Source organism: Microcaecilia unicolor, chromosome 9, assembly GCF_901765095.1.
Source record: "Microcaecilia unicolor chromosome 9, aMicUni1.1, whole genome shotgun sequence".
Taxonomy (NCBI): Eukaryota; Metazoa; Chordata; class Amphibia; order Gymnophiona; family Siphonopidae; genus Microcaecilia; species Microcaecilia unicolor.
This window is the reverse complement of record NC_044039.1, coordinates 105853103-105876010: the sequence shown is the minus strand read 5'-3', so window position 1 is coordinate 105876010 and position 22908 is coordinate 105853103. Positions and strand designations below refer to the sequence as shown.

Here is a 22908-nt window from a genome sequence, read left to right as displayed (position 1 = left end):
CAAAGACGACTTTTGATACACAGAAAATCATCCCTTCATTGAAATTGAATCTAAAAAAAAAACTATTCTATGAATACAAGAAATAAATAAACATAAGGAATGACAGTACTCAGGAAATATTGAAATATAAGAAAGAGGGAGGAGAACTGAATATTCTAGTTAGCAGGAGAATTAAACTAGAATTAAAAGGAAAACTCAGGAAATTTTTCAAACCTTAAAAAAAAAAAGGCCATTTCAAACCAGCTTAGAAGAAGGAGTGGAAATTAATATAGGCTGAGGAGGTTTCCTTGCAACTAGAAAATTCTTAAAATATTCTGGTCCAGAAACACACAGGACTTAGAATCCAACTTAATTAAGCATTTACATGAAAATTAAGGAAAGATCGTTTACCCCCCCCCCCCCCCCCAGGGCCAGTAGTTCAGATTTCAAGGCTAAAATAGCCTTTCTCTTGAGCTGTGTGGCCCTGCATAGGTCAGGAAATATTTGAACTTTATTACCCCAAAATTCCACATCCTTACAGCAATAATACAGTCTAAGGAACCAGTTACAATCTGGCTCCAAGGCAAAGGAAGCTATCAATGTGGCAGTAGTTACCACAGGACAGGACTTTTCTAGAAACCCAGATAGCATAGGCGCCCAGTATAAGAGGCTTGGGGAGGCTAAGCCTCCCCAACCGATCTCTCTCTCTCATCCACCCGGCCCCACGCCCCCGATGCACAGTTTATCGGTCGCAATCTCCCTCCCTGCAGTCCCTATAATTAGCATCGTGTCTCTATCCTTCTCACTCCCTCCAATGTGCTTTAGATTTTCCATCGCTGCCGGTAGCGGCACACTAACCTTACTACAGCTTGCTTCGGGGCTTCTCAGCCTGACGGAACCACGTGCTCCGCCTCCTCTGACCAGACTTCCTTATGATACGTCCAGCCCTCGTGGAAGCAGGAAGGCTGGTCAGAGGAGGTGGGGCACATTGTTCCGTCAGGCTGAGAAGCCCCGAAGCAAGCTGTAATAAGGTTAGTGTGCAGCTACCGGCAGCGATGGGCAATCTAAAGCACATTGGAGGGAGTGAAAGGGATAGAGATGCGATGCTAATTATAGGGACTGCAGGGAGGGAGATTGCGACCTCGGAGTGGAGACGAATGAGGGGCGGAAGTGGCTGCCCTGCCGGGAGCACATCCTTGCTAAACCCCGCCCCCTTTAGCCTCCCCAAACAGTTGAGCCACTGACCGCCTATGCCAGATAGGGCAAAAGTGTCCAATGTATGTTGTTTCTTTGCTTCCTGGAATGAGATTCCACGCCAGCCCACATAGTAAACACTAGTAATAGGTGGAATACACTCCTTGGGGACTTGTAAAATTTCCATAATATATTTCTTCAACCTATCTGTCGGTGACAAAACAGGAGACCTGGGAAAATTAATGAACCTCAGATTTAACCACCTTTCACAATTTCCCAACGTTTCCAGTGATAACACTAATCAATGTTCCTTATACTTCTTTCACAGCTAACAAGTCCTGTTCAACTTTCTTTAGATCTTTCTCAGAAGTAGATGTTTTAGGTTCAAGTTGAGTCACAAAGTTATCATACTGGGTTACTTAGGACTGGTGGGCTTCTGTACCTTGCTAAAACTGATCCAACTGAGATAGCAAAGAATCCTCCATCTTACCCATAACAGCAGTGAGATGTGAATGTATAGACAGAAGTCCATGTCACATCCATGAGAGTCTCGGAGCGCCAGAACTGAAAGCAGAAGTTCTTACTGCCATTTTGAAAACATTATAAGGCACTTGGACTATGTGTTTTCCACACTCTTTCCCTTTGCCTACTAGTCAATGGCGCTGTGTAGCCATCTCATGATGGACAGTGTCTATAACCTCCATCTTGTGCCCAGTGTTTTCATGTGCCCATGAAGAGCTGGTAAGAAGTTATGCAGGGAGGTTAGGCCAGCATTCTGAAAAAAACTTCCTCCCAAAATATTCCAGTGTCCAAGACTCTCTTCCCTGGAGCACTGAAGAGTTTGACGGAGCCCTTGGCCCTTTTGAGAGCCAATTCGACCACCATGGAATGATAAGGAATGTGTTACTTCTCAAATGCAGAAGCTTTTTGAATTCTGTACATAGTCAATCTTCTTCTTTATAGGCCCGAGTAGGGTCTCCCACATTCTCATGTGTGCATCCTTGAGGATTCTGTGTATAGGCACTGTTGCAACCTCATTGGGTAGGTGGAGGAATTGGAGAATGTTCAGTGTTACTGCCCTGGGATGCTCCTCTGTTTCTTTCTTAAATGGAATGGCTTCCACCATCTTCCTAATAAAGTCAGTGAAGAGTTCCTCTGGTACAGGTTTTCCTTTCCTGTGATGGAAAAGAATGTAATAGCAAACTAGTCGAACTCTCCTCTTCAGAGAATCATCTGGTTCATAGTCAGAATCCCTGAGACTGTCTGGATCTCTGTCTGTTTCAGTGTGACTGGCCATCAAATAACAGCATTGAGACACTGACATTCTCTGATGTCTTAGTGAAGCTTCTTTCCATATTGCACTGGTAATGGACAACAGTGCTCCAAACATTGAACCTGATACCATTCGAGACCTCCATGTTGGTGTCTTGCATCCAAGCAATGTGTGGGTCTCAAGGACTGACTAAATCTCCAGATTTACTGACATCAACAAGGTTGAAGCAGCTGCATCATGTTGAGTAAAACAACACTCCACCCACTCATTAAATTTCATGGTGGGGATATTTCAAGGACTCTTAGTCCTCAAAGCTGAAGCACTCTTGACTTCACCCTCTGGTGAAAGGCAATGCACCCTGGCCTTCACCAAGTGTTTGATAACACAAGCCCTCAATGTCAATAAAGCAAGGACTAATCCTTCCTTTCTTTGAGTGGAAGTGGAAGGATGTCTGATTACAATGACCACTATGAAAGCTCAGTGTCAAGGGTGACCAAAGCATCCTCATGCCGATGCATCCCCTGCATCCAGTTCAGCTTCTGGACCTATGGAGACTGATTCTTCTGATGCCAATGTCAATGGACCAGACTTATAAGTTAAAAAATCCATGCAACCAAGAACACTTCTCTTTGACATCTGTGAACACAAAATTCATGGTCAGACCCTAGAAAATGACACGGGAGCGGGTAATCGCGGTAAACTGCAGTAATCCGCAGTAAAACCGCAGGAGTGGGGAAAATTATGAGTATCTATTATGGAAATGGTCTTACTGCAATGAGTGTACTTTTTAAGTCGCTGGGGCTTTTTTCTAGAACATGTCATAGACAATTACAGCAAAAACAAATGACTGTAGAAAAATACAACTAATTGTGCCCTAGGACTTTAAAGGAAGCCTGACTTTGTGATTGCAAAAAAAAGAAATAAAACTTAAAAACAAGCAAAAACCTTCCTAAGGCAAAATAAGGACACCAGGAACATGCACAAGAACAACAAGATTTATGTGAAGCGAAAAAACACACCCTGAAAGGAAGCTTTGGTGACACACACGACCAACTACCCGGAGAGATGAAGACTGAAACAGTCCTCACATGACAGCTGCAACTGGGAAGTGACAGGCATACATGCAAGGCCACTGAAAAGCTCTAGATGTGTCTAAGCTAGAGAAGCTTTCCTGTGCCAGGCTCCATCAGTAACATCATGCATCAATAAGGACTTGCTGTATTTCTTGCTTCTCAGATAAATAGAATATAGAAATAACAGGGCTGAGGTAAATCCAGGTCACAAATACCTGGCAAGATCCCCCAAAAAAGTACAAAACATGCTATACTGCTTATCCCAGAAATAGTGGATTTTCCCCAAGTCATTTAATAATGGTCTATGGACTTTTTCTTTAGGAAGCTGTCCAAACCTTTTTTAAACTCCGCTAAGGTAACCACCTTTACCACATTCTCTGGCAACGAATTCCAGAGTTTAATTACACGTTGAGTGAAGAAAATTTTTCTCCGATTCGTTTTAAATTTACTACATTGTAGTTTCATCACATGCCCCCCTAGTCCCAGTATTTTTGGAAAGTGTAAACAGATGCTTCACATCTACCCGTTAAACTCCACTCAGTATTTTATAGACCTCTATCATATCTCCCCTCAGCTGCCTTTTCTTGAAGCTGAAGAGCCCTAGCTGCTTTAGCCTTTCCTCATAGGGAAGTTGTCCCATCCCCTTTATCATTTTTGTCGCCCTTCTCTGCACCTTTTTCTAATTCCACTATATCTCTTTTGAGATATGGCGACCAGAATTGAACATAATATTCGAGGTGCAGTCGCACCATGGTGCGATACAAAAGCATTATAACATCCTCATTTTTGTTTTCCATTCCTTTCCTAATAATACCTAACATTCTATTTGCTTTCTTAGCCGCAGCAGCACACTGAGCAGAAGGTTTCAACGTATCATCAACGACAACACCTAGATCCCTTTCTTGGTCAGTGACTCCTAACGTGAAACCTTGCATGACGTAGCTATAATTCGGGTTCCTTTTTCCCACATGAGTTTTTTTTCACCGTTCTTCTCATTTTATCATATTCTCCTTTTTTAAACTTAAATGCTAACGTATTTGATTTCCTATGTATACTTACTTCAAAGCTAATATCAAATCCGATCATATTATGATCACTGTTATCAAGCGGCCCCAGAACCATTACCTCCCACACCAGATCATGCGCTCCACTAAGGACTACATAAGTACATAAGTACATAAGTAGTGCCATACTGGGAAAGACCAAAGGTCCATCTAGCCCAGCATCCTGTCACCGACAGTGGCCAATCCAGGTCAAGGGCACCTGGCACGCTCCCCAAACGTAAAAACATTCCAGACAAGTTATACCTAAAAATGCGGAATTTTTCCAAGTCCATTTAATAGCGGTCTATGGACTTGTCCTTTAGGAATCTATCTAACCCCTTTTTAAACTCCGTCAAGCTAACCGCCCGTACCACGTTCTCCGGCAACGAATTCCAGAGTCTAATTACACGTTGGGTGAAGAAAAATTTTCTCCGATTCGTTTTAAATTTACCACACTGTAGCTTCAACTCATGCCCTCTAGTCCTAGTATTTTTGGATAGCGTGAACAGTCGCTTCACATCCACCCGATCCATTCCACTCATTATTTTATACACTTCTATCATATCTCCCCTCAGCCGTCTCTTCTCCAAGCTGAAAAGCCCTAGTCTTCTCAGCCTCTCTTCATAGGAAAGTCGTCCCATCCCCACTATCATTTTCGTCGCCCTTCGCTGTACCTTTTCCAATTCTACTATATCTTTTTTGAGATACGGAGACCAGTACTGAACACAATACTCCAGGTGCGGTCGCACCATGGAGCGATACAACGGCATTATAACATCCGCACACCTGGACTCCATACCCTTCCTAATAACACCCAACATTCTATTCGCTTTCCTAGCCGCAGCAGCACACTGAGCAGAAGGTTTCAGCGTATCATCGACGACGACACCCAGATCCCTTTCTTGATCCGTAACTCCTAACGCGGAACCTTGCAAGACGTAGCTATAATTCGGGTTCCTCTTACCCACATGCATCACTTTGCACTTGTCAACATTGAACTTCATCTGCCACTTGCACGCCCATTCTCCCAGTCTCGCAAGGTCCTCCTGTAATCGTTCACATTCCTCCTGCGACTTGACGACCCTGAATAATTTTGTGTCATCGGCGAATTTAATTACCTCACTAGTTATTCCCATCTCTAGGTCATTTATAAATACATTAAAAAGCAACGGACCCAGCACAGACCCCTGCGGGACCCCACTAACTACCCTCCTCCACTGAGAATACTGGCCACGCAATCCTACTCTCTGCTTCCTATCTTTCAACCAGTTCTTAATCCATAATAATACCCTACCTCCGATTCCATGACTCTGCAATTTCTTCAGGAGTCTTTCGTGTGGCACTTTGTCAAACGCCTTCTGAAAATCCAGATATACAATATACAAGGTCTAGAATTTTTCCTCCTCTTGTCCGCTCCTGTACCAGCTGCTCCATAAAGCAGTCCTTGATTGCATCAAGGAATTTTACCTCCCTAGCTTACCCCAATATTACATTTACCCAGTCAATATCGGGGTAGTTGAAATCACCCATTATTATTGTGTTGCCCAGTTTGTTTGCGTCCCTAATTTCCTTTAACATTTCTGCATCCATCTGTTCATCCTGGCCAGGCAGACGGTAGTACACTCCTATCAATATCCTTTTCCCCTTTACACATGGAATTTCAGTCCATAGTGATTCCAAGAAGTGTTTTGTTTCCTGCAGAATTTTCAATCTATTTGATTCAATGCTACCCCTCCACTGATTCGATCCACTATATCACTACGATATAATTTGTACCCCGGTATGACAGTGTCCCACTGGTTATCCTCCTTCCACCAGGTCTCAGAGATGTTTGTTGTTCCTATTTACATCAAGCTCAGTACTTAACAGTATTAATTTGCAATCTTTTGTCGTTTTATTTAAGGACACCTGATCTACTACGGTCTCTTTTGCAACCTCACTATCAGGATATCCTATCTTCCCTGTTTTGGTGATATCTTTGAAAGATACCTTATCCCGAACCATGCGCTTTTGAGCGACTGTTGGCCTTCCCTCCCCCCCCCCCCCCCCCCCCCCCCATTTCTAGTTTAAAAGCTGCTGTATCTCCTTTTTAAATGCTGATGCCAGCAGCCTGGTCCTTTCGGAATAGGCTCCCCTTTCCCCAGAATGTTGCCCAGTTCCTAACAAATCTAAAACCCTCCTCCCTGCACCATCGTCTTATCCACGCATTGAGACTCCGGAGCTCTGCCTGTCTCTTGGGCATTTCGCGTGGAATGGGTAGCATTTTAGAAAATGCTACCCTAGAGGTTCTGAATTTGAGCTTTCTACCTAAGAGTCTAAATTTGGCTTCCAGAACCTCTCTCCCACATTTTCCTATGTCATTGGTACCCACATGTACCAAGACAGCCGATTCTTCCCCAGCACTATCTAAAATCCTATCTAGGTGACGCGTGAGGTCCGCCACCTTCATACCAGGCAGGCAAGTCACCAGGCGATCCTCACGTCCACCAGCCATCCAGCTGTCTATATGCCTAATGATCGAATCACCAACTACAACATTTAATTATGAAATCAGAAAGGTACTAACCAGATAGATAGATAATATATATATATTATATATATAATATATATATATATATATATATATATATATATATATATATATAAAGCTTAGGATTTCAAGAGTGATGTCTTGTCAAGAACTATGATGGTAGTATTAGATGCTAATGGGATACTGTGTGCTATCATATGCACTTTGCAAAGGGCTAGGGCTAAAGGCAGACGTGGGACCAGGCCAAGGTAAAGGCAAAAGCTGGGTCTACTAGGGAGGCTCTGAATGCTGCATTCCATGTTACCTGAAGCCAGGAGGAATTGGCTGTGGGAGCCAAATGAGCCTGTATGGAACAGAGGTTGTGTGGTAAGGATGGCGAAGGAAGCAATTATTGGGATAAACACAACCAAAGTTTACCAGTATCAGCTAGTTTATTTTTTAATGTCTCTTAATATTAATAATAATTACAGTTTTATGAGAAATTGATTCTACTGTTTTGTTTTGTTTTGGGTTTTTTTGCCCTCAGGTGACTTCCTGGTATTACACTTGGTGGATTTGGTTCGCATGGCATTCATGGCTGCCACAGATCATAGTGATCAGCTGCGGCTGTCAGGCCTCGAGACCTTATTGGTGGTGATCCGCAGATTTGCATCTGTGCCAGAACCAGAGTTTCCAGGACATGTTATTCTGGAACAATACCAAGCCAATGTGAGTGTTCCCATTCAAGATTATTGGACTGATTAAAATTGAACTGTTAGGAAATACACGGGTTAATACAGTGGTGTAGCTAAGGTAGTTGATACCCGGGGCCGGTCATTTTTTAACACCCCCCCCAAATTCAGTACTAGGCTTACCGAGAATACAAAACACTCAGGACCTATATATAGAGCAATTATACCATACCATAAGCAGTAATTTGTACGAGTCACACAAGGAAAAGGAAAGCATCTTAAACACTAAAGTGAACACTAGAACATCAATTCACCTATTGTAAAACGAAAACAGACAGATTAATACAGATCGTCGATCCTGCACAGTCAATGCCAACCGAAAGCCATGTCTTTTTCACAAACACAGATACACCCTAATCCACTATAGAAAAAGTAATAATAAACTTTCTATTTAGACAAAAATTAAACTGAACCCCTGATGCCAGACTCTCCATACAATGCAACACCACAGAAACAGAAAATGTCCCCTAGTACTGTGCAAAATATAAAGACAGCAGATGTAAATTTGAAAAAACTAACAAATACTAATCACCACTTTACAAATTAACAAATAGAAATAAAAGAAATACAGAAAATAAAATACCATTTTATTGGACTAATACATTTAGCTTCCAGAGGCCAAATCTCCTTCCTCAGGTCAATACAGTATAGTGCTCAGGGCCGTGCCAAGGGTCTGTGGTGCCCCCCTGCAGACTATCAGTTGGTGCCCCCCCCCCCCCCCCCCCCGTCTCGCTTCTTCATTAGATGTTTCTCCATTGCTACCTGTCTTTCCTTTAGACTGAAAACTACAGGCCCAGCCAGACCTGACAAAAGGGTCTACCACACCCTTCAATGTCAAGTATATACTAGAAAACTGTAAATTAGCTTACACAGGAAAGCAGTTTAAAAAAATAAACACAATCCCTGCTGTTTCTTAACACTGCTCTCCAGAGAAAGCACTGCCTTTATAAAGAGGCTTTTCAGTGGGACTTAGCCTATTAAAAACTATTAGCATAATTAGGAATGGCCAGCCCTTGTAACTGCAGAGACCTAAGCTTTGATTATGCATGTTCCTGTCTTTGTTACAGCGAGGGGGGGGTCTCTTCATCTCATTTACACAGTCTGACCTCACTGGGAGCCCAGTCTCTTGGAGACTGCTATACATTGCAAAATGAGATAGCAGATGTAAATTCTCAAAGTGGACATATTCCAAACACTAAAATGAAAATAAAACGATTTTTTTTCTACCTTTGTTGGCTGGTGACTTTCTTTTTCTGATCATTCTGGCCCAGTATCTGATTCTGTTGCTGGTATCTGTCCTCTTAACTCTGTTTCCAGGGCTTCCTTTCCACTGTATGTATCCCTCATTGATAAGTCTCTGACTCTAAAGTTTAGCAATTTCATTAAAGCAAAATGTATTTTCAAATATCACAAACTCTCCCTATCCAAGCAGAATGTTTTATATAAAAACAAACACACAAAAAAAGCAATCAGATTTTTACTTACCAGCTATTCTACACTATACGTCAGCTAAACTTCCTCTTTGAACCTCAGCCAATTAAATGGATTGTAGCTGTAGCTATGATAATTATGTACACATCATTGCAGTCATGCCCTCCTCTCAGTGTGCATGCTCAAAAAACAAAAACTTTGAACCACTTACAGATAACAATTACACTATTTATTTTTTATTTCTCCCCAGTCTCACTTGCACACCTGCCTCCAAACCTGTTCTCTTTAATTTGAATGTTGTTCCAGCTCACCCTGAATGAAAGTTGTTCACACACCAAAGCCATAAATAGCTGCTGGTTGTACTCTTTGAAGCAGCTTTAGCAGAGCAGCGTGTCTGTCTCAGCACTGCTGGGCTACCTTCACTTCCTGATGCGGAGAGGGCAGGGGAGAGAGGAGAATCATAACTTCAGGTAAAAGATTTTGCAAGTGAGTGGTGCCCTCTAGAGGTCGGCGCCCCCCTGCGTTGCTTACCTCGCTTACCGTGTCAGCACGGCCCTGATAGTGCTGTTTACAGTATCCTATCCTGACCTGAGGAAGGGGGTTTTGTTCTCTGAAAGTTAAGTCAAAATGTATTAAAATTAGTCCAATAAAAAGATTACCTTATTTACATATTAAAGCAAAAAAAATAAAAATATGTATTTTATTTACAGTTTGTTGTCTCTGGTTTCTGCTTTCCTCATCTTCTTTTCACAGTCTTCCTTCCATCCAGCATCTGTCTTCGCTCTCTCTCTCTCTCTGCCATCCAGTGTCTGCCCTCTCTAATGTCCCTTCCATCCACTGTCTGCCCTCTCTCTCTGCCTCTTCCATCCACTGTCTGCCCTCTCTCTCCCTTCCATTCACATCTGCCCTCTATTTCTGCCCCTTCCATCCACCATCTGCCCCAGTCTGCCATCTCTCTCTCCCCCTTCCATCAACATCTGCCCTCTCTCTCCCTTCCATCCACATCTGCCCTCTATCTCTGCCCCTTCCATCCACCATTTGCCCCAGTCTGCCCTCTTTCTCTCTCCCCCTTCCACCCACCATCTGCCCTTTCTCTCTGCCCCTTCAATCCGTCTGCCCTCCCTCTCCCATCCATCCAGGGTCTGCCCTCCCTCACACTCCCCCCTTCCATCCAGGGTCTGCCCCCTTATTCCACCTGCCCCTAGTTCCAGCCCCAGCCCACATCTCCTACCTGCCCCCCTTTTCAGCCCCACTATCCCACCAGTCCCCAGCCCTTTTCTTCCATTAGTCCCGAGCTTCAGCCCCCCAGCCACTTCTCCCTGTCCCCTTTTCAGCCCCCAGTTCCAGCCCCCTTCATCCATCACATGCCTTGCATCCCCCCTTTTCAGCCCCAGACCCATTCTCCCACCTGCCCCAGGCATGGACCCATTTTCCCTCCTGCCCCTTGTCAGACCCCAGTTCTAGCTTCAGACCCCTTCTCCCATCTGAGCATTCCCCTCTGAGCACCCCCACCCCTCCCAATCCCCTTCTTCCCTCTGAGCACCCCTCTGAGCTCCCCCACCCCTTCCCAATCCCCTTCTCCCCTCCGAGCACCCATCTGGGCTCCCCCACCCTCCCCAATCCCCTTCTCCCCTCTGAACTCCCCCACCCCTTATCCCCTCTGAGCTCCCCCTCTCCCATCTGACCCCCCCCCCCCCCCCCCGACCCGGTCCCGTCCCCCCTCGTGGAGAGCCGACAGAGCCCTCATCTCCTGCCATCACCCTTCGGTTTTTTTTTTTAATCCATTGCAGCAACGCAGGCAGCGCTTCGCGTCTGCCCTGCGTGTGCTGTGAACAGAGAAAATCACCTCGCTGGCGTCGGGCCTTCCCTCGTTGTGTCCCACCCTTGAGGAAATAGGAAGTTACCTCAGAAGAGGGCGGGACACAATGAGGGAAGGCCCAACGCCAGCGAGGTGATTTTCTCTCTTCACAGCACACGCAGGGCAGACGCGAAGTGCTGCCTGCGTCACTGCAATGGATTTTTAAAAAAACGAAGGGTGAAGGCAGGAGACGAGGGCTGTCCGGAGCACCCGGGAAGCTTGCCAGGTGCCCTTGGCCTGGATTGGCCGCTGTCGTGGACAAGATGCTGGGCTCGATGGACCCTTGGTCTTTTCCCAGTATGGCATTACTTATGTACTTATGTACCCCCCCCCCCCCCCACCCGCTGACACCCGGGGCGGACTGCTCCCACCGCCCCGCCCTTCCTATGCCACTGGGTTAATAATTAGTCTGTGTGTCATGTGCAGATCCCACAGGTAATCTTAAACCCTCAGGTTTTTCAGTAGTTTCATTTTCATTATTGCCTAACAAAACAATTACCACAGAGATCTGTCTGTTTTTTCTGCAGCTACATTTTTCAGGGAAAACACCATAAAGATCTGAATAAACAAAATGATGTTTCAAACAGGAGAGGCGTCTCACTAGTGTCCACTGAACATCTGGGTGCCTGATAACATTTGATCTAGAATTTGTCTCTGCAGTTGTACCAGAAGAAATGATTGCCAGCTAGTTTGGCTGCCAGTTGAACAAAATCCATAAAACTGCATAGAAATGGAAGATGGCCGTAGATAAGGCGTATAAAACCTAAAATAATTTCCTTGTTGTATGTCAAGTCCCCCCACTTCATCTTGGGCCTTCCTCCTTCATCTATCCTTATTATTCTGGATTTTAATTCATGAGGTGATGTAGCTAGAGATTACAGTTTTGAAAGCAGCATAGCTTTACCCATCTCATCATTTTTAATTTCTGTTAATCTGAGGGCTTCTTTGTGGATGCTCATCAGACCCCATGCAAGCATTGACGTGTATAAAATCCAGACAACTGATAAGTGCATACATGAAAGGAGGTTCTTCAGACCAAAGGAAACAACCATAACAAATTCCATACAGTTATGCCTAAACAGAGAACAACTATAAAAATTAAATGTGACAAAAATGAGTTTTAAGAATAAAACCAACAAGTTGTAAAGCATATGCTGATAGCAGTGCCCAGAGGCATATTTCTCTTGCTTAGCCAGGCCATCTAAAATCCACACTCTCCTGCTGCTTCCTAAAGATGCCACAGAGACAGCAGACATGGAGACACCAGTTGCAGAGAAGGTAGCACAGATTCCTTCTCTTCCTGCAAGTTGCTCCAGAACTGACAGAGTTGAAGTGCATTCATTGACTGCACACAGTCTGATCTCTCCCTTCAAGGTGTGCTCTCCCTTACTACTTCTTTCTTATCTTCCACTCTGTCTTTTTTCCCTCTCCATGATTATCTGACTGTGCAACGCTGCTTTTGATTAAATTACACTGGTTGCCAGTTAGAGCGAGGATACATTTTAAGTTACTGCTATTTGTTTTTAAAATTCTATAAAGTTTAGCTTCAGACTCGTTCTAATGAGATATCGATTTATTCTGCTTCAAGGCTCTTACGTTTGGATCAGGAGATAAGACTAAAAGTGCCTTCAGTGTCGGCTTGTTATAAGACGTCTTCTAGGAATAGAATTGGCAAAGGTCCAAAATTATAGAATAACTTGTCTACAGACATTAGAAGTATTACTTCTTACACTACTTTCAGAAAGACGCTTAAGACTTTTCTCTTTTTCTCAATGTTTGTATGACTTATCAATTTAAAGTGAATTTGTTAATTTGACTGTTGTTTTTATGGATTTATCCTGTGTGCTACTTAAGTAATCTTTTTATTTTATTTTATTTTTTGTAATTCATGGCATTCTGTACCATTTGTCTTTATTTGTAAATCCGCCTTGAGCCTTTTCTATGGTAAAACGGACTAATACCTATATTAGATCAAATTAGACTTGTTGCCAGATCCTCAGCAGCCCCTGTGTTTGGCTGCAGCAGCAGAAACAAAATGGGGTCAGTGACATTGCTGCCTCCAAGCCCAGGGCAGCTGCCAGAAGCAGTGGCAAGATGGGGTCTATATGACACGATTACCGTGCAGGCAAGGACAGCCTCCAGCAATATAAGTAAGATGAAATGGGCCAAGAGAGCTGAGGAACACCAGTGGACCTATGGACTATCATCCAGTGGCGTATCCAGAAGTGCATTTTTTTTTTGGGGGGGGGGAAGATGGATTGAGGGAGTCAGCTAGTCTCTCCCTTCCCTCCCCTCCCCTCCCTATGGATTGAGGGGGCAAGCTAGTCTCTCCTCCCCCCCCCCCCCCCCCCCCCCCCCCTCCATGTCAGCATAACATTGAGGAATGCCTTTGCTGGCAGGGTTGCTAAGCTCTGCTAGCCAAAGAAGTGTCATAGTAACATAGTAGATGACGGCAGAAAAAGACCTGCCCGGTCCATCCAGTCTGCCCAACAAGATAACTCATATTTGCTGCTTTTTGTGTATACCCTACTTTGATTTGTACCTGTGCTCTTCAGGGCACAGACCGTATAAGTCTGCCCAGCACTATCCCCGCCTCCCAACCACCTGCCCCTCCTCCCAACCACCGGGTCTGGCACAGACCGTATAAGTCTGCCCAGCACTATCCTCACCTCCCAACCATCAGCCCTGCCTCCCAACCACCGGCTCTGGTACAGACCGTACAAGTCTGTCCAGCACTATCCCCGCCTCCCAAACACCAGTCCCGCTGCCCACCACCGGCTCTGGCACAGACCGTACAAGTCTGCCCAGCACTATCCCTGCCTCCCAACCACCAGCCCCGCCTCCCGATCCTGACTGAGCGCCTGAGGATCCATTCCTTCGGCACAGGATTCCTTTATGCTTATCCCACGCATGTTTGAATTCCATTACCGTTTTCATTTCCACCACCTCCCGCGGGAGGGCATTCCAAGCATCCACTACTCTCTCCGTGAAAAAATACTTCCTGACATTTTTCTTGAGTCTGCCCCCCTTCAATCTCATTTCATGTCCTCTCGTTCTACCACCTTCCCATCTCCGGAAAAGGTTCGTTTGCGGATTAATACCTTTCAAATATTTGAACATCTGTATCATATCACCCCTGTTTCTCCTTTCCTCCAGAGTATACATGTTTAGTTCAGCAAGTCTCTCCTCATACGTCTTGTAACGCAAATCCCATACCATTCTCGTAGCTTTTCTTTGCACCGCTTCAATTCTTTTTACATCCTTAACAAGATACGGCCTCCAAAACTGAACACAATACTCCAGGTGGGGCCTCACCAACGACTTATACAGGGGCATCAACACCCCCTTTCTTCTGCTGGTCACACCTCTCTCTATACAGCCTAACAACCTTCTAGCTACGGCCACTGCCTTGTCACACTGTTTCGTCGCCTTCAAATCCTCAGATACTATTACCCCAAGATCCCTCTCTCCGCCCGTACCTATCAGACTCTCCCCGCCTAACACATACGTCTCCTGTGGATTTCTGTTCCCTAAGTGCATCACTTTGCATTTCTTCGCATTGAATTTTAATTGCCAAACCTTAGACCATTCTTCTAGCTTCCTCAGATCCTTTTTCATGTTTTCCACTCCCTCCATGGTGTCCACTCTGTTACAGATCTTAGTATCATCCGCAAATAGGCAAACTTTACCTTCTAACCCTTCGGCAATGTCACTCACAAATATATTGAACAGAATCTGCCCCAGCACCGATCCCTGAGGCACTCCACTACTCACCTTTCCTTCCTCCGAGCGAATTCCATTCACCACCACCCTCTGGCGTCTGTCCGTCAACCAGTTCCTAATCCAGTTCACCACTTCAGGTCCTATCTTCAGCCCCTCCAGTTTATTTAAGAGCCTCCTGTGGGGAACCGTGTCAAAAGCTTTGCTGAAATCTAAGTAGATTACGTCCATAGCTTGTCCCTGATTCAATTCTCCTGTCACCCAATCAAAGAACTCAATGAGATTCGTTTGGAACGATTTCCCTTTGGTAAAGCCATGCTGTCTCGGATCTTGCAACTTATTGGCTTCCAGAAAATTCACTATCCTTTCCTTCAGCATCGCTTCCATTACTTTTCCAATAACTGAAGTGAGGCTTACCGGCCTGTAGTTTCCAGCTTCTTCCCTATCACCACTTTTGTGAAGAGGGACCACCTCCGTCGTTCTCCAATCCCTCTGAACCTTTCCCGTCTGCAAGGATATATTAAACAAATCTTTAAGAGGACCCGCCAAAACCTCACTGAGCTCCCTTAATATCCTGGGGTGGATCCCATCCGGTCCCATGGCTTTGTCCACCTTTAGCTTTTCAAGTTGTTGATACACACTTTCTTCCGTGAACGGTGCTGTATCCACTTCATTCTCAATTGTATTATTTCCAGTCCATCGCGGTCCTTCTCCAGGATTTTCTTCTGTGAAAACAGAACAAAAGTATCTATTTAGCAAATTTGCTTTTTCTTCATCATTTTCCACATAGCGGTTCGCAGTATCTTTTAGTCTCACAATTCCATTTTTAGTCATTCTCCTTTCTCTAATATACCTGAAGAAAGTTTTGTCACCCCTCCTTACATTTCTAGCGATTTGTTCTTCCGCTTGCGCTTTTGCCAGTCGTATCTCTCTCTTGGCTTCTTTCATTTTCATCCGGCAATCCTCCATGTGTTCCTTTTCTTGAGTTTTTCTGTATTTCTGGAACGCCAACTCTTTAGCCTTTATTTTCTCGACCACTTGCTTGGAGAACCATATCGGTTTCCTTTTTCTCTTGCTTTTATTTACTTTCCTTACATAAAGGTTTGTGGCCCTGTTTATAGCTTCTTTCAGCCTGGACCACTGTCCTTCCACTTCTCGTATTTCCTCCCAGCCCATCATCTCCTTCCTCAGGTATTCCCCCATTTTACTAAAGTCAGCACGCTTGAAATCCAGGACTTTGAGTTTTGAGTGGCCGCTCTCCACTTTAGCTGTCATATCAAACCAAACCGTTTGATGGTCACTGTTGCCCAGGTGGGCACCCACTCGGATATTTGACACGCTATCCCCATTTGTGAGCACTAGATCCAGTGTCGCTCCCTCCCTCGTGGGTTCCATCACCATTTGTCTGAGCAAAACACTTTGGAAAGCATCCACGATCCCTCTACTTCTTTCCGATTCCGCAGAGGGAACCTTCCAATCTACATCCGGCAGATTGAAATCTCCCAGTAACAGCACCTCCACAAATCCCGCCTGTGTTGCCAGGGCAGTGCTCAAGTCGGCAGCGTACTTCAGCACTCCCACACATGCTCAGTTCAGTTGCTGAACTTAGCATGCACGAGAGAGCCGGCATTAGAGGCCAAAGTGCACCTGCTAACAAGTGCTGTTCAGACAGGTGGGACTCATGGAGGAGAACTCTTTGGCTGGCGGGGCTTAGTATCCCCACCAGACATTACAGTGGAGAGAGCCTGAGCCAAAGGTGAGGGGGCCAAGGCTCCCCCGTAGCTATGTCACTCCTCCCACTTACCTCTCCCATGTCACTTGGCATATGTGGCCACTTGATTAATGCTATATGGCTGAACACCAAGCACCACACTGCCATTCAGACAGACAGACAGTTGGATGCAGCTTCAACAACAGATTCTTTTGCACCCCAAAATTAAAGTAACAGAGCCAAGAAAAGGCAAATTGGTTTCCGGAGGAACTAACAACTATTGCCTTACACACAGTGAAGTGACGGAAGCAATAAGTAAGAAATGCAGAAGGACTGGACTTACTATTTGTACTGCAGGTTATAGGTGCACTCGGCAGATGGGCAAAGAAGTGGAAAATAAGATTTAGTTTGGGCAGCCTGCGGTCACAGGAATAGACAAATGTGTTGTACTTTGAACAGACCAGTGCAGGAGAAAAACTTGGATCTTTAATTAGGATAAGCAGAGAACTAAACCCAGGAGCAGCCAAGCCTGGGTGAGTTAAACAGAAATTAAAGCAGAAAAAAATAAAAATCACTCTGTCACTCTACAAGGCCATAATCAGGCCACAGAGGACGGACTTGCATTTTGGGGAATTCTTTATGCCTTCAGTCAGTGAACTAATCCCTTTTTGTAAGAAGAATTCTTGTTCCTCTAAAATCATCAGTGACTTGTGAATCTTACACTATCTTTTCTTTATTTGTTGGGTTAATATGTGGAGGTGAAAATAAGATCAGTTTGAAAGGTCGTCTTTTGTATTTACTTTTGTGTAGTAAAACCAAATCTTTTTTTTTTTTTTTACAGGTGGGAGCAGCTCTCAGACCAGCCTTCAGTCCAGATACACCTCCTGATGTTACTGCAAAAGCATGCCAGGCAAGGAAACCATAGTTCACAATAGACATGTAAAGTTTCACAGTTATTACTGTCCACAGGTGCATGTGTAAGGCAGAAGACCAACAGCAATTGTTTTTGTTATCAACATAATTTATTCCTGTTTCTATTTCCTGTGTCTCCACTACACTTTCTCTTCCAGACACTAACACTTTCCAGTCTTATTTCCCATCTCAAATCACTACATATCTCAAGATCCAACTGCCCGTTTTCTGCTTTCTTCCTGTCCAACTTGTCTTCTACCTTCTTAGCTGTCGAGCTTCAACACTTTATTTCAACCATTTCATTCTTGTTTTCGTTACAATGTATTATCTTGCTTTTTCTCCTCCTCTCTGCTGGAGATATCCATCCCAATCCTGGCTCAACTCACCCTACTCTGCAGGTCAAAGCACAACCCCAATCTTATTTCTGTTCCTCCCCTTCAAACCTAGTCTCTCCCTTTCTCTGATGCCGTGTGAAATATTCTCTCCTCTTCCATCAAGTTTGCCTTCATTCAGAACCTCTTTATCTCTTTTTCCTCATCTTCTTATTCTGAGTCTTGGCTTCTCCCTGATGACTCTGCTTCATTTGCTGCCATCTGTCATGGAATTTACCTTTTCTCCCATACACCTTGCTCGGCTGGCCGTATCATAGGTTTCAACCTCTTCTTCCACCTCAGTCTCAGTGTGTTCGTCCTTTGAAGTTCACTGCAACTACCTTGTGAGAGAGTGAGAAGTATAGCAGCAGGTGTCCCTAGGAACACTTTCTCACTGAGGTTGCAGTTTAGCCAGTATATAGCAGGTGGCACTAAACCTGTCATGTCAGAGGCTGAGTCGGAAGGCGGAGCTCAGGCAAAGAGATGGTTAAATTCCCTGAACCAGAACAGTTCAGGGAGATCCTGAAGCAAGAGGCTTCCCTGGGTGAGATCCCGAGACAAGAGGTCTCTGGAAGGGAATGTCCTGAGCCCAAGGATCCTTCCAGCATGTCCTGTTGGCTGTAGTACCTGAGTAAGGTCTGGGAAAGTGAAGTGGCCTTCAGTGGGCGTTGTAACCCTGAGTTTGTGTGAAGAAGAGGTTCCAGTAAGGTAAGGTAGGAGAAATTCCTTGGTATCTATGTTAAGAGACTCTGAGAAGTGACTGTTTAACCTGTAACAGCTGTGTCTGGGACAAGCTACAGGGGCCCTGATTCATGGGGACTTTCTAGGCGTATTCTACAGCTCAGTGCACGTAAATTCTAGTGCGCGCATTCAAAAAGGGGACATGGCCATGGATGTGGAATGGGCGGGTTGTGGGCATTTAAAAAATCTATGCGAACTATTATGGAATATACCCGATCTGCACCTAACAGGTATTTAGGCCTGGTTTTAGGTGACTTAAATGGGTGCGCCTAAATTTTAGTCACAAGAACGGCATGTGAGCATATTCTATAAACTGCATCTAACTTTAGGTGTAGTTTATAGAATCACACTAACCGCATGGTTTTTCAACGCCAATATTTAAGGCACAATTTATAGAATTTGGCCCATTATATAAGTTCAGCGGGTATTTGCAGAATAATGTGTAGGCAGAATTTTTGCATTTATGTGCATATCTGCCAGTGTTATAAACATTTACACTTATGTAATGTGCATGTAAATGTGAGCATTTAGGTTATAGCATTACCTTTGAAATCTCTTGTTTTACATCTCCTTAGGTTTGCAGTGCCTGGATTGCAAGTGGTGTGGTGAGTGACCTTAATGATCTGCGAAGAGTTCACCAGTTGCTGGTAGCATCCCTAAGCAAAATACAGGCTGGAAAAGAAGCTCATAATCAACTGTATAATGAGAGTGCCTCAACTATGGAGATTCTGGCAGTGTTAAAAGCATGGGCCGAGGTTAGTACATATAGAGGGGCATAATCGAACAGCGCCGGCCATCTCCGTGGCTGGCTCCGTAAATGGGCGAAGCCAACCGTATTTTCGAAAAAGATGGCCAGCCATCTTTTCCTTCGATAATACGGTTGGCGTCAGCTAAATCTCAACATTTAGGTCGAATGTTGAGATCGCCGGGTTCAGTTTTTGGCCATAATAGAAACTAGGCCCGGTCATCTCAAACCCGGCAAAATGCAAGCCTTTTGGTCGTGGGAGGAGCCAGCATTTATAGTGCACTGGCCCCCCTGACATGCCAGGACACCAACCGGGCACCCTAGGGGGCACTGCAGTGGACTCCAAAAATTGATCCCAGGTGCATACCTCCCTTTCCTTGTGTGCCGAGCCCCCCAAATCCCCCCCACAACTCTACACTACTACCATAGCCCTAAGTGGTGAAGGGGGGCACCTACATGTAGGTACAGTGCAGTGGTGTGCTGGTAAATGTTTAACAACAGGCTCTCTCCCCCGTCCCCCTCTGCTCCCCCCGTCCCCCTCTGCGCCCTCCCAAATTGCAGAGCTGGCTATAGTCAGGGAGAGAGCTGGGGGGGGGGGGGGGGGTTGGCAATGCATTACTCCAGGAAAAAAAAATTAAATGATCCCAGGTTCCAATCTATTTCATGTTTCATGTGAACATATTACAAACACTATAATAAAAATAAAATTATTTTTTTTTCTACCTTTGTTGTCTGGTGACTGTTTTTCTGATCATGCTGGCCCAGTATCCGATTCTGCTGCTATCTATCCTGTTAACTCCGTTTCCAGGGCTTCCTTTCCATTTATTTCTTTCCTTTCCTCCTTTCTTCTTCATTTCTGGTCCTCAGCTTCTGCCTATTTTCTTCATCCATGTGCAGTTTTTCTCCTCTCTTCCTTTTCCCTCATCTCATCTCCTTCCTCACTCTTCCCTCCCCTCCATCCATGTCCAGCATTTCTTCTCTCGCCCCTCCTCTCCCCTGCCCTCCATCCACCCATGTCCAGTGACCCGTCTCTCCCCTGCCCTGCATGCACCCGTACCCAGTGACCCTCCTTTCCCCTGCCCTCCATCCACCCATACCCAGCGACCCTTCTCTCCCCTGCCCTGTATGCACCCATACCCAGCGACCCTTCTCTCCCCTGCCCTGCATGCACCCATACCCAGTGACCCTCCTTTCCCCTGCCCTCCATCCACCCATGTCCAACAGTGACCCTCCTCTCCCCTGCCCTGCATGCACCCATACCCAGCGACCCTTCTCTCCCCTCCATCCACAAATGCCCAGCGAATCCCTTCTCTTCCCCTGCCACCCCCTCCCGAGTTGTTCGGCGAATTCTCCTCCCTCCCTCCGGATCCGGTCCCTCACGTCACCAACCTGACTCTTCAAATTCTTCGGGGCAGGCAGTCTTGCCTGCCTGCTGCCAGCGCTGACTGTCCCCCACTAGCGCTGCCAGTTCACACTTCAAAATGGCTGCTGAGACTTACAGGGGCGGCCTCCAAGACTTCAGCAGAAGTCTCACGAGGCCGCCTCTGGAAGTCTCGGCGGCCATTTTTAAAGCGCGAACCGGCAGCGCCAGCGGGGGAGAGTCAGTGCTGGCAGCAGGCAGGCAAGATTGCCTGCCCCGAAGAATTCGAAGAGTCAGGTCGGTGACGTGAGGGACCGGATCCGTAGAGAAGAGAGAAGGAGGAGAGCCGGCTCCGCGTTTTAACAACCGGCTCGCAAGTCGGTTGAAAAGTTAATAACCGGCTCTTGTGAGCCGGCTCCAGCACACCACTGGTACAGTGGGTTTTGGAGGGCTCAACATATACCACCACAAGTGTAACAAGTGGGGGGGGGATGGGCCTGGGTCCACCTGCCTATAGTGCACTGCACCCACTAAAAGTGCTCCAGGGACCTGCATACTGCTGTCAGGGAGCTGGGTATGACATTTCAGGCTGGCATAGAGACTGGCAACAATTTATTTTTTTTTTGGCTGGGAGGGGGTTGGTGACCACTTGGGGAGTAAGGGGAGGTCATCCCTGATTCCCTCCGGTGGTCATCTGGTCAATTGGGGCACTTTTTTGCCACTTGGCCCTAAAAATAAATGGACCAAGTGCAGCCGGCGAAATGCTCGTTCGAGCCGCCCATCTTTTTTTCATTATCAGGCGAAGCCAGCTATCTCGTAGCCCCGCCCCGCCTTCTGTACCCTGCCTTGAAGTTTTGCTGGCTCCGCGACGGAAAGTAGTTGGCGCCGGCCAAAATCGGCTTTCGATTATACCGAAATCGCCGGCCATCTCCCGATTTATGTCAGAAGATGGCCGACGATCTCTTTCGAAAATATGCTGGTTAGTTCTATCTAGACTCCCCATAGACACAACTTCAAGGCCAATACATGTCCATGAATAGGATACAGTTTCGTATAGTAGAAAGTAGTGGGGGGGTGTTGGGGGGGAAGGAAGGAAGGGGAATCATATCATATATAGATGAAAAGATTTTGTTGCTTCTGTTTGTTCGGTTTTTGCTTCTTGTTAATTTAATTTGTATTTATTTTATTGATGACATTACAAAGGAACTCATCCACAGTATGGATACACAACGTTGCAACTGTGAAAAGTATTCAGTAATGGTAAAATGATACAGTCCGTCATCAAGCTTTAACCAGTTTATCCCACCCCCACCCCTATACATTATGTTCAACATTTTACACTCATTTCCTGTAATAACTGTCAACTATAATTAACTTGCTGAATCCCCTGCTGTTTGATTTTTCTGCTTGGTAGTTAGATTAAAGTTTGTGTATTTGAACAAATAATAAAGAACATTCAACAGTATGTTAAAAAGTTGGTCTCTAGATACATTCTTATGTTGCCCCCCATCCCTCCCACCCTCCCTCCGTGACTATACCTCATACACAGGTAAGGCGAAGCTATAACCAATGTTGCCCATAAATAAACAAGCTATGGAGCTTCGATGTCACTGCTGCCACCAGGTTTGAGAAGGCCTGAACTCTATGGACCTTCCCTCGTCTTACTCCATTGCTCTACTTCTAATACCCTACCTCCCTTCTGCTATAAACACCAACAACTGAAGACAAACAAACAACACAACAACAGCAACCACAACAACAACAAAAAAGATTTTGTGTGCTCCGCATCGGGATCTAGAGTGTATTTAAGACTCCACTATGGGCCCTATGGGGTAACGACTGAAGGTACATCCCCCAAACCAACAAAAAGGCCTTCCTTTTTTTAGGAGATCTCCGAGCTTGGTGACTTTCAAAAAGCATTAATGTATGAAATTTATTACACCAACTCCAATAGGATGGGGGATTCCTGGCTTACCCATACCCTCAAGATTGTCTTTTTCCCCACAATGCTGGCCTTCATAATCAACTGTCACCCTCCCATCCCCAAAAGTGCAAAAACTCCCAATTGGTTCAATAAGACTCCGGATGGGGAGAAAGGTATGGGCACCCCCAGCAAGTCTCCTATAAATGTCAACACTTTTTTCCAAAATCTTTTCACTGTCAGGCACCCCCAAAAAGCATGAAAAAAATCCCCCTCCATGACGTGACAGCGCCCACACATTTGGGAATCCACCTT

At 45.3% G+C, this 22908-nt stretch overlaps 1 protein-coding gene across 1 annotated transcript in view; it reads left to right on the top strand.

Moving 5' to 3' along the window:
• The window catches only part of HEATR5A (HEAT repeat containing 5A), a 275460-nt gene that overhangs the window by 199023 nt on the left and 53529 nt on the right, over positions 1–22908 (top strand). The window contains exons 25-27 of the mRNA XM_030215480.1: positions 7619–7800; positions 17385–17453; positions 19143–19322. Of these exons, the coding sequence (XP_030071340.1) occupies positions 7619–7800; positions 17385–17453; positions 19143–19322 (431 nt within the window). The remainder of the gene's footprint in view (positions 1–7618; positions 7801–17384; positions 17454–19142; positions 19323–22908) is intronic.